This window comes from Trypanosoma rangeli (genome assembly GCF_003719475.1).
Source record: "Trypanosoma rangeli strain AM80 chromosome Unknown Tra_15.4_contig_00035, whole genome shotgun sequence".
Taxonomy (NCBI): Eukaryota; Euglenozoa; class Kinetoplastea; order Trypanosomatida; family Trypanosomatidae; genus Trypanosoma; species Trypanosoma rangeli.
Genome location: NW_021705777.1, coordinates 1 through 14789, shown reverse-complemented (window position 1 = coordinate 14789; position 14789 = coordinate 1). Strand labels below are relative to the sequence as shown.

At 48.8% G+C, this 14789-nt stretch overlaps 8 protein-coding genes across 8 annotated transcripts, besides 11 other annotated features; all 8 read right to left on the bottom strand.

Annotated features, from left to right (window-relative positions):
* Positions 1 to 11: 11 nt before the first annotated feature.
* Positions 12 to 65: a microsatellite.
* Positions 66 to 406: 341 nt separating this feature from the next.
* TraAM80_01689 (cAMP-phosphodiesterase D) lies at positions 407 to 2440 on the bottom strand (the record flags this gene model as incomplete). Its single annotated transcript, XM_029378722.1, has 1 exon — positions 407 to 2440. The coding sequence occupies one exon, from the start codon at positions 2438 to 2440 to the stop codon at positions 407 to 409; it is 2034 nt and encodes a 677-aa protein (XP_029241487.1).
* A 141-nt stretch (positions 2441 to 2581) lies between these two features.
* Positions 2582 to 2625: a microsatellite.
* Positions 2626 to 3189: 564 nt separating this feature from the next.
* On the bottom strand, positions 3190 to 3684 carry TraAM80_01688 (uncharacterized protein; the record flags this gene model as incomplete). The annotated part of the gene is made up of 1 exon (XM_029378721.1): positions 3190 to 3684. The coding sequence occupies one exon, from the start codon at positions 3682 to 3684 to the stop codon at positions 3190 to 3192; it is 495 nt and encodes a 164-aa protein (XP_029241486.1).
* A 467-nt stretch (positions 3685 to 4151) lies between these two features.
* Positions 4152 to 4772, bottom strand: TraAM80_01687 (uncharacterized protein; the record flags this gene model as incomplete). The annotated part of the gene is made up of 1 exon (XM_029378720.1): positions 4152 to 4772. The coding sequence occupies one exon, from the start codon at positions 4770 to 4772 to the stop codon at positions 4152 to 4154; it is 621 nt and encodes a 206-aa protein (XP_029241485.1).
* Positions 4773 to 5053: 281 nt separating this feature from the next.
* Positions 5054 to 5099: a microsatellite.
* A 52-nt stretch (positions 5100 to 5151) lies between these two features.
* Positions 5152 to 7143, bottom strand: TraAM80_01686 (uncharacterized protein; the record flags this gene model as incomplete). The annotated part of the gene is made up of 1 exon (XM_029378719.1): positions 5152 to 7143. The coding sequence occupies one exon, from the start codon at positions 7141 to 7143 to the stop codon at positions 5152 to 5154; it is 1992 nt and encodes a 663-aa protein (XP_029241484.1).
* A 49-nt stretch (positions 7144 to 7192) lies between these two features.
* Positions 7193 to 7218: a microsatellite.
* A 67-nt stretch (positions 7219 to 7285) lies between these two features.
* Positions 7286 to 7302: a microsatellite.
* Positions 7303 to 7456: 154 nt separating this feature from the next.
* Positions 7457 to 7476: a microsatellite.
* A 31-nt stretch (positions 7477 to 7507) lies between these two features.
* On the bottom strand, positions 7508 to 8881 carry TraAM80_01685 (putative acyltransferase; the record flags this gene model as incomplete). The annotated part of the gene is made up of 1 exon (XM_029378718.1): positions 7508 to 8881. One exon carries the CDS (start codon positions 8879 to 8881, stop codon positions 7508 to 7510), a length of 1374 nt encoding a protein of 457 aa, XP_029241483.1.
* Positions 8882 to 9254: 373 nt separating this feature from the next.
* On the bottom strand, positions 9255 to 10418 carry TraAM80_01684 (uncharacterized protein; the record flags this gene model as incomplete). The annotated part of the gene is made up of 1 exon (XM_029378717.1): positions 9255 to 10418. The coding sequence occupies one exon, from the start codon at positions 10416 to 10418 to the stop codon at positions 9255 to 9257; it is 1164 nt and encodes a 387-aa protein (XP_029241482.1).
* Positions 10419 to 10641: 223 nt separating this feature from the next.
* Positions 10642 to 10681: a microsatellite.
* Positions 10682 to 11180: 499 nt separating this feature from the next.
* Positions 11181 to 11212: a microsatellite.
* Positions 11213 to 11308: 96 nt separating this feature from the next.
* Positions 11309 to 12391, bottom strand: TraAM80_01683 (nuclear lim interactor-interacting factor; the record flags this gene model as incomplete). Its single annotated transcript, XM_029378716.1, has 1 exon — positions 11309 to 12391. The coding sequence occupies one exon, from the start codon at positions 12389 to 12391 to the stop codon at positions 11309 to 11311; it is 1083 nt and encodes a 360-aa protein (XP_029241481.1).
* Positions 12392 to 12453: 62 nt separating this feature from the next.
* Positions 12454 to 12473: a microsatellite.
* Positions 12474 to 12507: 34 nt separating this feature from the next.
* Positions 12508 to 12543: a microsatellite.
* A 915-nt stretch (positions 12544 to 13458) lies between these two features.
* Positions 13459 to 13483: a microsatellite.
* Positions 13484 to 13565: 82 nt separating this feature from the next.
* TraAM80_01682 (putative kinesin) lies at positions 13566 to 14789 on the bottom strand (the record flags this gene model as incomplete). Its single annotated transcript, XM_029378715.1, has 1 exon — positions 13566 to 14789. A coding segment is annotated over one exon (1224 nt), but the record flags the coding sequence as incomplete, so codon positions are not given.

Genomic DNA, 14789 nt, shown 5'->3' with positions numbered 1-14789 from the left:
CCCCCCCCCCCAAAAAAAAAAAAAAAAAAAAACAATGTGCAAAAACAACAACAGTAGAAAAAAAAGCATCACAGTGCGAGTCTAGGAAGGCGCGCCGTGCATGGAAGAAGACAGCGGGAGACAAATAGGAAAGCACACCCACATACACTCAGATTAAATAAAACAAAAGAAAGCCGCAAAAAGACAAAATGGTATGTGCCGCTCTACACTAAGCACATCCTGCTATACATATTTCAGACGGAATAAAAAAAAAAACTTTAAACAGACTGTCATACAAAGAAAAAAAAAAAAAGATGGGAAGTGCCCCAGGTCCAAGAAAACCAAGGTAATAAGTACAGACTTCAGGGAAGAAGATTAATAATCACCGGGTGTGAAGGTTGTGCCCTATGGTTCCCTTCGACAACTTTCAACTACGTTCCTCCTGGTAATTCTGCCACGACTCCTTATTTTCGTTACAGTACTGTAGCGCAAAGCGAAGCGAAGGCAGAAACTCCGAGAGGGCCTCCAACAAAGGCACTACAATGTACATCATAAACGATATTTGACCATTGGGGAACTCCATCACACTCTTCATACGGCTCATGAAGGGAGAAATAGGAAGCCCGCACGCTGCCTCTGCATCTCCCTGATTGTAAAACTCGCAGGAAATAAGACGTGCCCATTCCATGTAGATGTAGTTTGGTCTGGCACAGTTGGAGATGTCAGCCATTTTTACGCTCATGGAAAGTGCTAAACGAACATCTTCCTTGGACGAATGCCAATCCGTGGTCTCTGCCATGCGAAGCTGAAACTGCTTAAAAATACGTCCATGATTTCCCATATCCGTGGCCAAAACCATCTCGATCATTGTTTCCCGCACAACCTGCATTTGTTCCTTGCTAAGCGGGGCGAAAACATTGTATGCAGGGTTTAGTATAAGTTCAAAAACGCAAGCAACGTGGTGGTTTTCAAGTATGGATCGATCATTGTACAGTGTGCTAAGGTAGGCATTCGTCTTGGCATGAAAGTTGTTATTCAGGCCGGGATGATCAAAGTCGTGGATGGCAGCGGCAATCACTCCTGCTAGCACCTCCTCCTTGCTCAACTGACACTTTTCCTTCAAACCAGCTACCATCATGATGTAATAATTTATGTGTGTCACATCAGCGGCATGCATTGCGTTGTGGTATGGGTTGGGGTGATACCCAGCCTGAACGCCGAGAAGGAACCGTTGCAGCACGGTGTCATCCAGCTTAAAGTGCGCGACGAGGTCCAGCTTGTAAAGTAGCATGTAGGTTGTAAAAAACAGGGCGTTACCATCCGTAAGAATATCCAGCTGAATGGTATCGTAGTCCCATCTATCCACACCAGTAAAGATGCCAAACATATCCCTCACCAACTGTCGGGAGGAATCACTAAGACACAACTGCAGTTCGGTGCGATCTAACACAGAGCTAATACTATCAAGAGTGGTTCCTGGAGCAAGAGGAAACGCAGCCCGGATGCATGCCAAAATACCTTGATCCGCCTTTTCTTCAACTGGGTAACAATCTTCCGCCTGTGAAACGTGCTGGAAATGTTGTGCCCCGCCCCTCTCATAGAGAATGTCGAGCGGGTGTTTATCGCTTTGTCCGTCATATAGCATGTGAAGTTTTCTCTCAAGAGATTTTGCTTCGAGTGACAACTTCATCGTTTGCGCAGATTTGATAGAAGCCTCCTGCCGTAGTGGCGTCACAGTTTTCATAATTAGTTGTAGTTTCGCCTTGTACTGTCGCAATCTTGCCATTTTTACGGCGTAGTCACACTCCATTTTTTCCAAGACGTTGCCACGGGATGACCCTGCCGAACTACGCCGGCGAACCCGCAGCATGCATATCATGGGTTCAACAAAATACTCAAACATCGCGCGCTGATCCGCCGCAGCCCCAGCACCGGAGACCGCCACAAGCTCACACGCATAATCGTACTTCACATCCGGTTCCTTGCTGCTAATAATCTTAAAGCACACAATTTTTGTATTGGTTTTGGAAGATTTTACTACGGCCCTACTTTTCAAGACGTCTGACGCAAGCGATTTGAAAAAATGGCCCCACATCACTGGTATGCCGGCAGCCTCTTTAGAGGCCAGTAGTTCCCTGTCTGTCATGCACTTGGCATAAATGGCGCGGGTGGCGTTCTCATAGTACGAAATAGTAAGCTTGTCCGTGTGTGCCGCACAAAACAAAAGCAACACTCCAAAAGATGCCGTATTACCACCCCCTCGGCCGGGTCCCCGGCAGTCATCCATCACGACTGCCCCTGGCTCTTTGATGTATTTATCCTTTCCAGGCATCCGCATCGCGGGCAGCGCCCCCACATTCCTCAACAAAGAAATATCAAGCTTCAGTGGATGACTTCCCGAGAGGAGACCCACATCTGCGGGTTGCAGCCGCTCCAACTCTTTCGTTGAGCCACAGCCCATTCAATGCCCTAATCAGCGTTCTGTGGGATCCCTCCGTCCTCGTGTGTGCTCAGGTGTGTGACTCCAATCCCTGTCTGCTTACACAGCCACTTCTGTTTATTATTATTTTCGGCCCGTCCCCTTTTGGAGCTAGGTGTTATGCAAGCGAACAAACAAAAAAAAAACAAAATAACCGACTAAAGAAAAGGGCGGGGCATAGGTTAAAAACAAAAAACAAAAGTGTGCAAGCAAGGCAAAGATAATTCGTATTGTTGCTGCCAGACTCCACGCTCGTCGGGAAAGAGAGAGAAGAGGGTGAGTTTGAGCTTTGCACCGTTTATGCTGTATGCACACGCGTCAAATTGTTCCTTGCGTTCGCGTCTGAGTCTTTATTTTCTTTGCCGCCTTGACTTCATTTCCACTCGCTTCGCAGTACATGGTTGGGGCCTACGGCAGCAGTGGCAGCCGCAAGCGCATTGACCCTGCAAACAACGGTGGTGAAAATGGGCGAAGACGCGTATTGCAAGGGGTTGAGGGGGGCAAAGCCAAGGATACCACAACGCATTTAACTAAGGAAACTGTCGTGACGCGGTCGCGACAACTACAGCCCTGCGAAATACACAGACACTCCTCTACAAGTTAAACGGAACCGTTATATATTCCGCAACGCCGATGCAAATAACAATGGTAGCAATAACAATAATTGGGGGACAAAAACCCAAACAGCGTCCATGTAAACCAGCACATGCATCTAGAGAGGAAACCTTTTGCTAGCGACGCAGCGGGTCCAGATGCCCCACACGGAAATTGATTGCTCCCTCCACGGCCGACACACAAGGACTGTAGGTCGCGTACTCAGAGACCGACCGCTCATTATTCATCCCAGGAGACGCATCTAAATGAAAGTGTGTGGACGCCGTTGTCACCGGAGAGCCCTTGACAGTGACACTCGGTAGATCAGAAATCCCGCCGCCGGCGGACAAGTCAACGCTACCGTCAACGGCCTGACGAACCTCCAGTAGCCATTCCGAAATCCGCCGTGCATGCGATGAGGCAAGATCCCCGAATGAGTGCGCCCATTCCTCGCGCGTACTCTCAAAAGGTAATGAATGCTTGTCCAAAAGAAGAGGACTGGACCAATTCGCTGACGTCGCCGGGTCACCCCCGCGCTTTCCACGGCAACACAGAACTATACCTACCACAAGAACTACAATGCAGGCAACGACAGCAAGAACAACCGGAAGTGCTTTCAGGTTCGTCGTCATGCAACTGCGGCCGCCTGTGAGACGTCCCGCGCATACATGCAGAAACACAATACGCACACACACACATAGAAAAATAATTAAAAAAAAACGACACAAGAAAAGGGAAGGTAAAAAACATATACATAGATATATCAAGGGCAACGCATGAACAAATTGGGGAGGCTCGGCTCATTTCCATCACTCACTCGTCCTGTCAGTCTTCGCACGCAAACGACCATTGTAGCTGCAGCTCCACACAGGCACAACAAGAAGTCTACACACACGCATGAAAATATGAATAAAGACAAGTAAATGGAACCACCAGAATATAATAGTCACCCAAAACCTCTCTCACAGAAAGTTAGAAAAAAGGTTAGAAAAGTAATAGCAAAATAGTAATAACGAGGGGTTCCCTTCTCTCACTCACTATCCGCGGATGCAAGGAGCCCACCCATGTATTGGAAAGAAATCGCAAAACTACGTGTACACTAAAAACGAAATCTACGGGATCCCTGGTTCATAAAAATAATGGGATGACCTTCTTCACGGGAACCAGAGCGGCATTGAGACATGGGTGTCACCCGTGAAGTTGCTCTTGGTGTGGCCAAGCGATTTAGTGCCGGGTTACTCAGTGGAATCGTCAGTCGCGGTGGACGCAAAAGTGGACGTGGGCGTAACAAATCCTGATCTCGTTTACTCTGCGCCTCCTCCTCGGTAAAGCTTAGCACACGGCCGTAGTTGGGCGAAGGTGGATGAACCAACATTTTGTAAGGCCCACGAGGAAGAGCCAGACTATCGATACGCCTGTTCGTCTGGAATTTGGTAAAGCCAGGCTGCGTAACCCCCTCTGCAGAGCCAGGTCGCACCACGTCAGCCTGTCGTGGTGTTCTATTCCGCTCCTGTGAACGCAAACTCTCTTCAAACGAGAAAGGCGCAACGGAAACCGCGTCACTGGGACACGGTCGTCCTGTCTCCTTCCGGCGTTGCCGCCGCGTCGCCGCGTCCTTGTACAAGTCCACAAAAACGTCCTTTGTGGCCTCAATCTCACCGGTCCCACTACCCGCGCTGAAAACCGTTTTCCTCCTCGCAGCGGCGTCCACCATCTGCATCCTCCCCACTTTCCACACGAAACAGTTGTGCGACGAGAAAAGTTTTAGCGCTTGTTGCCTCCCCCCACGCAACAAGAACAAAAAAAAAAAAAGACGGTGCTGGGAAACGAGCCAACCACAAAAGAGTAAAACATGTGAGACTACATACGCAGAGCGAAAGCAAAAAAGTATGTAGAGGCGAGTGTAAGTCTGAGGAAAGGGAGGGAAGGATGTTCCAAACGAAAGCACGTCAAATGTACACAGTGCGTGAGACATCAGGCAACAAATCCTCCAGTTGTCTAAAAAAGGAAAAAAAAAAAAAATGGAAAAACGAAGCCAAAAGAATAAAAGATGGACCTGACAGAGATGATACAAATAAAACCACACTGGCGCCTCATTATCACCGATACAAAGAAGGAGCAACGCAAAGTGAACCCCCTGCTCCGTCACTGCCTACGTCGCCATGGTCAGCACCATTAACGACGGTGCCGTAGATGCGATTATAAATACGCTCGTACACGGACAAGGCATCCCCATTCCGCTTCTCTGGTGGATGGGAAACGCGCGAGTCATCGTCCAAATCGGGTGACAAGAGACGCACCCGCGGGGGACGTCGCAGGCTGCGCACAGACACGCCGTCACGCTTGCCCAAGTCAAACTCCTGCGGAGTCGTCGTCGACGACAAACGTGGAGCACTTGACGGACGCTGCTGCAACCGCATCTCACGCTCTCTCCGGAGGCGACGGGCTGCTTCCTGCCGCTCAAGGTACTCCTGTACGCCCCAGGGCGTTCCATCACCACCATAAATACTCTCCCCATCACGTGAGGAACTAGTCATTAAAGTTTCACGTTCTGGCTTAAAAGTGCACTCCTTCACCTTCTCTGCCTCCTTTCGTCGGCGCAGCTCCCGCAATTTCCATTCTTTGCGTGCAAGCCATTGCTGGTTTCTCGCGGCAACATGTTCTGGGCCCCCAACCTTGGAATCTCGCGTGTTTGTGAGAGGTGCAAAAGTACACTCCTCTCGTTGCATCTGTTCCTGCTTCTCCTGAAGCTTCCGCAGCTTTTCACGCCGAGACTCCTCGTAAGACCGCAATGACCCTGCCATAGAGTCGGGAAGAGAAGCCACACGGCCACCACTAACAAAACTCCCAGTAAACGATAGGTCAGCTGCTGCTGGGTCCTTGTGCTTGGGTGTGCGTCTCGACTGACGATGCAAACGCTCATATGAACTTTCAGGAAGTCTTGATGCAATTGCCTCACTTACAGGATTAATCATGGGTTGATGACGTCGTAGCTCCTTCTCCTGTTCCCGTTGCCACGCTTCCTCCCTCAATGCGACACTTTGCATATGCTTTTGCATAAGCTCATCTTCCACATTACGGAAACGCGGTGTCGTAGCCGCATATGGACTAATTCTTGGTGTAAAGGATGTCGGACCATCGGATATCCACTCTTCCTCCTTCCGCAAGCGGCGTTCTTCCCTCTTGTGACTCTCTGTATACAACCGCTCGGCTGCATCACCTTCTCTCTGAAGTGTGGCAGCATATAATGTAATTTGGGGAATGTGTTCCGTCTTTTTTCCAAGCTCGTGTTGTTCCCACCGTCTCAATTGTGCAATGCGGTCCCGCTCCATAAGTGCATCAATTACATCTAAGCTCGATAACCCCTCTTTTTTCCGCCGACGAGCCGCAAGCCATTCTGAGCGAGGATTGATAATTGGCGTCCCGCGAACTTCATTCAATTCCTCCAGTAACTTCGCTGTGCGTGCCGCCTCTCTACGCTGCTTGCGCTGACAATCCCAGTCCTCTTGGGGATCTTGGGCCATCTTTCGAGCCTTTGGGGTTGCGTGTCTACCTTCGCGTGTTATATTCGGCTGAAATGGGGCAATCGCAGCCATTTCCCTTGAGAATGCCTCTTCGCGCTGCTTCGCCTCTAGCACCCGGCGCTCCTCTGCTTCTTTCGCCCGCTGCAGTAGGCGGTCCTCTATCCGCTGCTCTCGTCGCGGAGTCCTTCGCGCCGCTTCATGTGTAATGTTAGGTGCCGGGCGCAGTTCTCTCATCTCCTCTTCCAACGCCTGCAGTCGCATCGTCTCCTTCTTCTCCGACATCAGTCGTCCTTTTTCAAGCAACGTCTCGTGAATCGGTTTCCCCTTCTGGGAACCACAGCTGTTCACTCGCACGGCAGCGGGGGAAACTATCATGGTCGAACGCGGCGACACGGCCCCGTGCGCAAGCAACTCCACACGGCTGGACATGGGATGCGCGTATTTATCTTCTCCCTTCAGTCGAAGACACTTTGGCAGCGGCGCTTCAAGAATGCTATTGACGCGGTCTGCGAAGAGGTCCATCGAAAACGACGGCGTCTCACGCTGGTCATAGGGCCCCATGTCCATCCCCAGACTCCCTTGCTTCCGTCTCCTCGCCCGTGGAGCTTCGCAGCTTAAAAAAAAAAAAAAAAATACAACAAAGCACACACATTCACAAAAAAGGACACAGAGAAGGCCTAAGAAAGGTCGCATGGAAGCGCAGTGAGCCATATATATATATATATACACCTTGCTATTTTTGTTTCCGTGGGCGGGGGAGGAAAAAAAACGCAAAAAAAAAAACTCAGGGTGGCACGCTGCCTCCGCGCTACCACACCTCATCAGTATATAAAATCATAGTCTTTTTGTCGTAAATTCGCCTTTCTTGTACAGTTGCTCCATATATATATATATATATATTTGTGGGGCAATGCAATGCAGCTCAAACATTTTACGTGCGTGTCGTCTCTTTTGACAATGCTTCGTAGTCATTGAATGTACATAAACTGACGTTGCAGCGGAGGACGGCAGCCATCATCTGCTGGCAGTGTTTCGCGTACAGGAATGGATCCTTTTTCTCCGCCTCTGTGGGGGTGTACACCGGCAGTGCCCGCACCTCCAGATGGTTTACAAACTGCGAACACAGACGCACAACAAGGTCACTAAAATTGTTTCCACCGCAGGCGCGTCCCGTCCAACATGGATTGAAGTGCTTGTAGGGAAAGCTTACGCAAATCATCTGCAACGGCTCACCAGGTTCCATAGCCCCCTTTTTAAACATAAAAAGTGCTCGCTGATTCGATGTGGTACCCTCCGGAAAAACAAGAAGTTGGGGTGCGTTGGGGCTTTGATCCTTCGCGCGTGCTTTAATGGCAGCAGCGGCCTGCTGACGGGAGCGTGCATCGTTGCGGTCCACAACAATGGCAGATACGGCTTCCGCGATATCTGCAAAGAATGGGGCCTTCTCGCAGTTCTCCTCCCGCGTCACAAATGACGGAAAATTGCCCAGCATAAAAAGCACAATAACCTCCATGACACAGGAATGGTTCCCAATCAATATCTTACACGTGGACGCATCTGCAACGCGTCCAAACATCTTCATGTGATATATACCAGCAAAGATTGAGCCAACAGTAGCACAGAAACAGGCTGTGCTGCTCATTACGTAAAACCAAAGCGGGTTGTCAAGACGCGTTCGACCGCGCCAACTGCAAAGACTCATTAAAAAAAATGAAAGTACGACAAAAAAAAACACGCAAAATATACGCAAGAACAAAAGTCCAGTTACTGCAAAGAACGCCATTTTAACTCGCTCATACGGGGTCCATGGAGTGTCATATTTCAACGCAATCTCTGGGCCAACCTCAAGTGGAGTTGCAGTCAAGTAGGAGTCGTCAAGAAGAAGTCGACGCGGAGAAGTAAATATAAGGCATCGCAGATTTTCAAATACAAAAAGAGAAAACAAGAACAACAGCTGCAGACAAAAATACCGCCAAAACAGCTCTGTCCATGTAATATGGGAGAGAGCTCTACTAATTTCCTTTGCGTGCATTCCGGCATTCCGGACTCGCCGAAGTGCAGTGAATGCAAGGCTTTGAACCTCCTCCAGCTGAATTTGACCATCCCCGTTGGAATCCACTTGATCTATAAGCTTTCGCAAGGTGTCATTCATTGACCGCTCCACAAGTTTGAAGTACTGGGCTGAGATTGACTGTATAGACTCCGAGATTTGCTCCTCTGCCACGGGAGGACCAAAAATCTGCGTGCACAAAAGCAGAATAACGACCAGCCCAAGCGGCAAACGGAGATAATGACTAAGAGTCATCCTGCACTCGGGTTCAATTTTCACCTTGTAAACACGCACATAGAAAGCAAGCAGAAAATGGAAGGAAAGAGAAAAAAATAATTCCTGGGAAAGAAAATAAATTGGCTACTCAGAGGCTCTTACAAAACGCCCAACACTGCACGTAATTAATCGTAGACGGAGAGGTGCTCGACGGGGCAATCCACCGAAAATGTAATAGCTACACAACTGTGTAGTCACCTTTTCTATATTTCATTTGGCTTCGCGTTTTCGTTGCTTGTTAGTGAAGAGTTGCTCAGCAGACCCTTTATGTACTTCAAAATACATTCATATGTGCAGGTGTGTGCTGTGACAGTGAACCTGCCCCATTTCCTAACCTTAAGACTTGCCTGTCTCATCTTGATGCCTCGGCTTCCCACATAAAGTAGGCATCCTTGCTCTTGTCGTAGCCCACGTAGCATACCAAACTGGCGTCATTCTCGCCTGTCGACAACCAGCGCCAGAGAGCAAAACAGGTTGTGTCGAACTCTGTCTCAGTCTTGTGAAATGTCAAGGCATCGTACCGGTAGGGATACGATCTTGGATATGATGGTCCATAGCCAATGAGTAGTTCCTCCCCCTCTTTAATGTTCCGCGCGGTCATAATGCTAAGGCGTCCCTCGCAATGCTTCTCCTCCTGTATCCACCCGCAGTTACTCTCCTCAAACTCGCATGGCTCGTTAATGAAGGGTGTGAATGTCCCCTGAAACTCCTCAAAAACGACATTATCGTAATCGGCACAGTTATAGTCCATTAGCGCGTACTTGGTGACTGGCCGACCCAGCTTGACGTGCTCTCCGCTCAGCACATCAAGGTAGCCGGGATAGAGGCCCACAATCGTAAAGGCAGGAATATCCTCTGCTGCTACAACACCAATACCGTTCCCCTTCTCTGGGCGTCTCTCCCGCCTTAGAAAGCGACATGTCGCCTTTGACTGGTAGAATGGAGTGAGAACCTGCCGCAGGGATGCTATAAGGAACGCATCCTCAGCCTTGGAATGAGGCTGCTTTGTTTTCTCCGCGAGGCGCTGAAGCTCCTGACAAATGTGATTGGGATATTCCTTTTCAATCGACAAGGCCCGAATAGCCACACGTCGTGAATTGCTTGGCTCCACTTTAGCCCGAATTTTGGTCGGAGCAGAAGTGTTCTCGCATTTAAAACACACCCGCAAGTAAGGCTCAAAGCCGTGGTTAGCCGGCTTCCAAGCTATTTGTTCGGCGGTTGGTTTTGTAGAACACTCATCATGCACCGTAATGCCGCAGAAGCAGCACAGCATCAAGTCATCATTTCCCTCCGGTTGGTGGCAAACAAAGCACACTTTGTACACGGAAGAAAGCTGAAACTCCAGAAAAGCTCGCCACACAAGAAGATCTGTCAACTCCTGCTGTGGCTGGCCTAAAGTGAGGTTATTGTCCCAAATGCTAATGCTGTAGCTGTCGTTCCACCAGAACAACCGCCCAGAGGCCTCATCCTTGTTCAGTGACCAGTCCTTGCAGGCCGTCGGGATTACCTCCACCATGACTGCAAAGTAGGCACATATTGTTGTTGGCGAGGGAGGGAGAAAAGTAAAACATAAGAAAAAAAGGGGGGAAAAAAAAGAGGATCAATTGTAACAAAAAAAAAGTGGAACAAAAAAAAATACTACACTGCGCTCATCTCCCCGCCTGTGCGTGAGTGCGTGGATGCATGGTAGGAAGGTTCTCAGACCCCACCACAAGTCCTGTTTCCACCTAAAAAACCATAGAAACAGTAAAAGAAAAGAGAGGAAGCAGACATAGAAACGGGAGAAAAATTTTTTTCTTCCCAGTGCCACGAATCGTCCGGCTCGTTATTTGCCTTCAGGCATGTCTCTCGTTGTGCCGTCAGACACTGCCAGCAAGCAGCACTCAGTCGTTGCAAAGCTTGACCATCCTCGTCAGATTCAAAGGACGGCATTTGAATTGAGTCACATATATACACACACACACCAAAAAAAGGAAGATAAAAAATGCGACTTCCAATAAATACATTTTCAAAAAAGTGCGAAATCAAAAATATATACACACACAAAGATAAAGCACAAAAACGTTAGGGAAACCAACCCATAACGAAAGCAGTACGTGCCAAACGAGAGAAACCTGAGGCTCACTGTGCCCATTGCTGAACCTCCTTCCCCAGGTCTGATACAACACTCCCTGCGGACTCGAACAAAACAAGGAAGTTCATATGGAAACATAACTGGAAAAAGGAAAAAAGGAAAAAAAGTACCAAAACGATGTTTTGCCTGCATATTGATAGTTTTGGAAAGGAAAGGAAAGGAAAGGAAAGGAAAGGTCAGTAATACACACACAAGCCAAAAGAACGTATACCGCTATGATGTATTAGAAGTGGTAGTAGCAGTACAATGGATGGGAATGACCTGAGAAACAATTACATTCCAAGCAGATGACGCCACAGATGATACTTTGGTACTCGTAAGGATGTCACACGGTGGCGTCTTGGAGGGTCACAGTGAGCAAAGTTGTCTTGTTTAAGCGTAAGAACCTCAATGGCGCCGCCTGTGTCGCACTGAACAAAACGACGTTGAAGATCCGGGTGGTTGTGGAAGGCGTCAATGGAGACCTTTGAGCCACTCAAAACGTCTTCAATGACGTCTGCAAGAACAAAGAGAGTGTTGTCAAACCTTTGGCACCCCCCATATAGGCCCTTAAAATCCTTGACTAGAAGCCCATTTCGGGTATTTGCCCGCAAACAATCGGGTGTGTTGTCGATGATAATCGTCCGGTGGAGTGGACGACCCAACGCTGCCACGTCCTTCATATAACCAGGTCTATCAGTCCACCACTTTTCATGACGATAGACGCAGTGTTGGATGCAGCACTGAGGATCTATCTGGTGCAATACCTCCATGGCGTACCACTTTTCCCCCGCAGTCCAGACGACCACTTCGCAGCGTCCACGCAACACGTCAAGAAGTCGGTTTATTCCAGGACGCGGAATAATCACACCGGTACGTGCGTATACAAGCGTCTCATCGAGGTCAAGAACAACCACTAGTTTTCCCTCATCAGCGGCGCGTACTGGCGGAATAAAGAATTTGTCAGCAGTGCAGGGAGCCTTAGCAAGGCCTCGTCGAAATCCAGCACGCGGCCGCGCCGAGGGCAATATGGATGACCGAGATGAATGACTGCGCTCCAGAGTGCATTTTGATGCTTTTGGAAGCTCATTGCGTAACGAAGTGACGGAGATTCGAGAACATTCCATTGGCATACTCTGACTCAGGATGTCGTTGCGACCAGAGATGCTTCCTCCCGTGGTAAGACTCTCACTACACATGGGCCTCACCGCGTGAGCACTCTCGCTTCCATAGTTCGTGCCCTTGACAAGGCATTTTTTCTCTGACAGGAATGGCGTCGCAACGTGTGGGGAGCGCAGTGTAGCACAAACAGACCTTGGTGCATGCGCAGTTAAGCTACGACACGGCGCGGGACTGCACCGTGGTGATAGTGGCATTTCGCACCCTCCGAGGCGTGTAGACCTTCTATACGACATACCTGCCCTACCGAAAAAAGCAAATATATATATATATATATATGCGAGAATGGGGGTGAACAATAAGACAAAAAAAAAAGCAAGCAAGCAAGACAAACTAAGAAAACAAGGAACCTCCAACGGACAAATACGCATGCATGTACACTGCACATGCACAAAGGTGCATCTACACAAAAAAAAACTCGCCCTGGCAATAGCAGAAAAGCATGATGCGTCATCAGAGGGCCCCATGCCGAGTGACATCCGTGATCTGCGCATTCTTGTCGACCACGACCACCCTTCCCAAGAGGAGCAACATATCCTACAATCACAGAACCCATAGTTTCCTGCATTCGGCACTTCTTGCAAAACAACAATAATCATATCACACGCCTTCACCCAAAACTGCCTTCACCACCCCCTCAAACTTCTATCACAAAATCAGTATCGATGTCACAAGCGACGCTCTCCATGAAACATTTACAATTGCCTTACTGCGTGGACCTTCCCAAAAATGAAGCAGCAACGTCACTGTCGCAGAATGGGTCCAACCAGCATAGCACGCCTTCCTTTCCCTGAAACATTCAGTGCATGTTCGTCGTAGGAGAAAATGGGGGTTGCCTTGCTACGACAACCGAAGGAACGTGCTCCACCGAGATATTGCAGCGGGTGAACAGCAAGACGTAAAGAAATCAATGGCAGAAGACGGAGTGGAAATTGTCGGAAGCCCTACCTGGCACCTGCTGCAATGTCACCCTGTCGCGCATGTTGTTTGGTGACGGCCTCGCACACCTTACCGCGCTACTGCGCAGGCACATCTTCCAAAGACGCCTTCCCGTAAAGCAGACATTGCAAAAAAACCCCTCCAGCAAAAATAAATCACCAGCGAAAAAAAAGACATAATAATAATTGAATGTGAAAAGCACATCACCCAGAAAAGAAATTATTCCTCACAAAAGCAGCAGGGAAGAACGACAAGGACGTCTCTCCAAGCCACCCTATACGAGCGGCTGTGAAGTAAAAGATGCAAAAAAAAAAAAACTCTACACATATGCATATATATATATATATATAGTGAACAAAGAAGATGATGCCACGAGAAAGGAAACAAGAAAATGAGTAGAAAAAAAGGGGGGGAGGGTAAACCAGCAGCTGTTCACGCGTTGAATGCAAATACCTCAAATGTAAACACAGGACGCTCACAAAAGCAACGTATAACCTCTGCAGTCAACTTGGGGATGTCAAAGATCCGCACGCAGCCCCAGTGAGGGTTTTCCGTATTGTCAGCTGTTGATGTCGTAAAATAGCGTTCTTCTCGATCATATAAAAGAGTAAATTTACAAAACGTGTGCGCCACAAAGGCCTTGGGGATGCCTGATGCACCCACAACATGAAGACAGAAGCGCAGACGCTTCTCAATCAACCCCATTGGAGCATCTCGCTCAGTGGCGTGCGGTTCACACGGGAACAATTGAATGTGCAACGTGGCCTCTGTGAGCACACCACATTCCGTCAACAAGCCAATGTAAAAGGAACGCCGCTGCCCAAGAAGCACACTCTCTAGCGTAATGCCGCACCTGCCCTTAAAAAACAAAAACGAAGACTTGTCATCAAGAGAACGAATGAAACCTCCTGCAGCTGCCTCCACCCGCCTCCGAAGAGCGATATTGCTCAGCCGAAGGTTGTTAAGAGTCAACTCCAGTTTGTCCTTGGTGTCGTGATGATTATCGGCATACGCAACCCCCTGCTCTAGTGCATCCCTCTCTTGAATCAAACGTCCAATTTCTTCCTGCTTCCTTGCCTTCTCCAGCCCAGCAGCATCCAGCTTGCCCTCTAACACCGCAATAAGCTCTTTAAGACGCTTAAGATCAAGATTCTTTTTGGTATCATTCACCTTCGCCTTGTTTGTTATGGCCATGGCATTCTGAGCGTATTCCAGGGTGGAGACGGTCTCTGTCAAGTTGGTTGCTGCAGGAGATACGGTTGCAAGCATCCACGTCTTACTGTTACCACCAAAGCTCTCCGACAGTAAACGAGTTAGCTTTGAGGCGCGCAACGAAATGAATGCATCGCCTCCCTTACGGTCACTGAATGAGTTCATCGCCCGACCCAGCATCAAGAGTGAGTGGTTAATTTTCTTGGCCTCCTCAAATGCGACCCCGGTGGACTCCGTCTTACTCTGCCGCTCACTGCCAGCCAAATCCACCAACAACACCACACTTTCTACATCCCGCATCTCCAGAGAACCATACTTCTGAGAGATGGTAATTTGAATAATGGCGTGAGACCGTGAGCTCGTCTCGTTCATCTTTGTCTCCCCTGTTTGGCGATTGGCGTTGCCTTTCCTAAGAAGCTCCAGCATTCGATCCACACTAAGCAC